The sequence below is a fragment of the Montipora capricornis genome, chromosome 1 (assembly GCF_036669925.1).
Source record: "Montipora capricornis isolate CH-2021 chromosome 1, ASM3666992v2, whole genome shotgun sequence".
NCBI lineage: Eukaryota > Metazoa > Cnidaria > Anthozoa > Scleractinia > Acroporidae > Montipora > Montipora capricornis.
This window is the reverse complement of record NC_090883.1, coordinates 42,342,877-42,345,376: the sequence shown is the minus strand read 5'-3', so window position 1 is coordinate 42,345,376 and position 2,500 is coordinate 42,342,877. Positions and strand designations below refer to the sequence as shown.

The following is a 2,500-nucleotide window of genomic DNA, read 5'->3' as shown; positions in this document are numbered from 1 at the left end:
CCATATAGCCCAGCCACGAATTCCCCCGTATTTGCTCGTATCGGAGCACCCGTCAAAACAAGAAAGAGAAGGAAGAATAAGCGCCCCATCCTGCTAAACAAGCCACGCAAGTTACGGTAATACTACACGATAATATGGGAGTTTACGCACGCGACGTTTTTGAACCGCGGACGGTGACCGGAAATGAACATTTCGCATGTCAGGACAATGGTGTCTCCCAGATTTTTAACCTGATCATCTCTAATAGTGGAAAAATACTTAGCAATATAAAGGTGGTAGTGACAAGACAAGTTAAAAGGGAAAACAGCTCACTTCCGGTTGCCGTCCGCGGCTCAAAAACGTGGCGTTGTTAAACTCCCTAATGATGCCAATCGCGGTTTGTCCAATACAGACTCATCGCAGGGGTTTCAATAACTTCTGAAATAGCCCGTCCATGATAACCCATTGAAGGCGGCAGTTTCACAAGTTTACGATAGCACTTTTAGTGAAAATCAAGGCAAACTAGCCGGCGGTGTGAGGCAAAGCAGGCGGCGGTATACCGCCGGTAACTGGCTTCTATTGAAACCCCTGCATCGGTAACGAGATTAACGCTACTTGTTGTGCATGTCAAAGAAGCCCTCAAACCATGACTTGAACCAGAACCCTTACCCTTTAGGCGGCATCTTGTGACACAATATGACATGAACGCGAAGTACCATAAATCTAATTTATGCAACCGAACACAGAGGGCGTGATATTTATCCTTAATTTTACGAGGAAACGTGCGATTACCTATACGTAATCCATTATTGTCTCTTTTCAAAGGGACGTAGATGTAGTCAGAAGAACAGACGGCATCATAAGCACATTGGACGGGTTAGGAACTTCAATTAATAGCTTGCCCAACGCCACGTGAGAGATCCCAGGGCTAAATAATTGAATAGAATCTTAAATAGAGCAATTCTTCGAGGCAAGTTGTTGGGTCATTCTGCAACGAAGAGGATGTTGGCACCTCCTGAAGTCAAAAATGATACGAGTCTGTCCGATGGGTAGCCGGTCTTGGTCTCTGTAAAATACTGTAACGGCGTTTCAGAATGGCTCCGTTGGAAGTAGAAGAACAACTGAGTAGTTGTTTTGTGGAGTATTTCGCCCTTGGATCGGAGAAGAGTTTTCCCCATGGACTGGACTAAAATCTCGACTTTTCCTAGGGTACAGCGGGCTTCACATCATGATGCACAGAAATGGATTTTTTGAAATCTGGGACATGTCAATCAAATATCACTTATAAATGCAGACGTTTCTTTCGAAATCTTTCACCCAACGACGTGGATGTAGCTACGAAATTGGCTTGTCTTCCCCTGTAACTGCAGCCATGAAACTCTCCTCTCTGGCGCTGTACAGAAAAGGCTGGGGTGCTTGAACGTTCGGTTGCTTTCTTTTTAAAAACAGTTTTCAAGCTTGTTTATGGAGTTTTCTTTTTTCGAACGCGTTTCGTAGAGTGTATATGTTATTCAACAGTTTGAACTTTTTTTCTAAATGGAGTGGTTGTAGTTACAGAGGGACAGACTACATGTAGCCTCAAACTTAACTCAAGGAAATAATATAGAAACACAAAATTGCAAGAGAAATAACTTCAAGCTCGTTCGAAAATTTAGGAGTAAGAAATCGCCTCAGTGTCTGACTTGGTTGATCAGAAAAACATGGCAACACGTTGGGTCTTCAGTGAAGGGCCCTGTCATTAACAGAAAACAAGGGTAGCTTTGCGTTGCCATTAAAGGGGCAGATCACAGTGTAAAGAGGTAAATAAACGGTCAATGTTCCCGGTTTTTAAGACATTATTTATTGTTCAAAATTATAGGAAGATTATTCGCGCATCGCATCTCTCTCTCGTGTTTAGCACGACTGATATTACCATGGGCAGCATTGTTGTCTTTACTGGACGTTGCGTTACCCTGAGTGGCGCACCGCGTATTGTACAGCTGTGATCAAGAATGTCACGAAATATCCGTAAAGGGAACTGCGTTGTCCTTGATTAGCTGCTGAGCTCAATTAAATGGAGGCAGCTCCCTTTGTCCAGCGTACTCGGTACAAAGGCGATGTTTTAATCCAAATATTCTACTTAGATGAAAAAAAGGCCTATATTTTATAACGCAATTGATGTGGAACCAATACACTCTTTGTAAAGTGACTTTCATATTTCCTTCTCGACTTATTTGTGTACAATAAATCGCTGACATGAACACTTCTTTCGAGTTCACTCTTTGTACGAGATTGCACGACAGCCGGATTCTTGACACCTGTTCAACCAAGCGCGGTAGGTGTGTGAGCACAAAACGTTCACAGTTGCATGCATCTATTGCCCTTATGACACGAAATTTGTTTAAAACCTTATTTACAAGATCAGGCTCTTGTGAAGGTGTAATCATGGATGCCCCTTTTACGAGGGCAATATAAAAATAGTAGCGACCTTCAGACTGAGGAACTAGGTTAATTCTTATCACGTGAATTACACTCAGAGTCG

The 2,500-nt window shown here is 42.8% G+C and overlaps 2 protein-coding genes across 3 annotated transcripts in view; one reads left to right on the top strand and one right to left on the bottom strand.

Annotated features, from left to right (window-relative positions):
• The window catches only part of LOC138044802 (enhancer of polycomb homolog 1-like), a 15,679-nt gene extending 13,460 nt beyond the window's left edge, over window positions 1-2,219 (top strand). Inside the window, exon 14 of the mRNA XM_068891224.1 lies at window positions 805-2,219. Coding sequence (XP_068747325.1) covers window positions 805-895 — 91 coding nt within the window. The 3' untranslated portion in view covers window positions 896-2,219. The remainder of the gene's footprint in view (window positions 1-804) is intronic.
• The window catches only part of LOC138044787 (vacuolar protein sorting-associated protein 41 homolog), a 42,674-nt gene continuing 41,970 nt past the window's right edge, over window positions 1,797-2,500 (bottom strand). For both annotated transcript variants that reach the window (XM_068891215.1, XM_068891210.1), the window contains one exon: window positions 1,797-2,500. This exon is cut by the window's right edge and continues 780 nt beyond it. The gene's annotated coding sequence lies outside the window, so the exon portion shown is untranslated.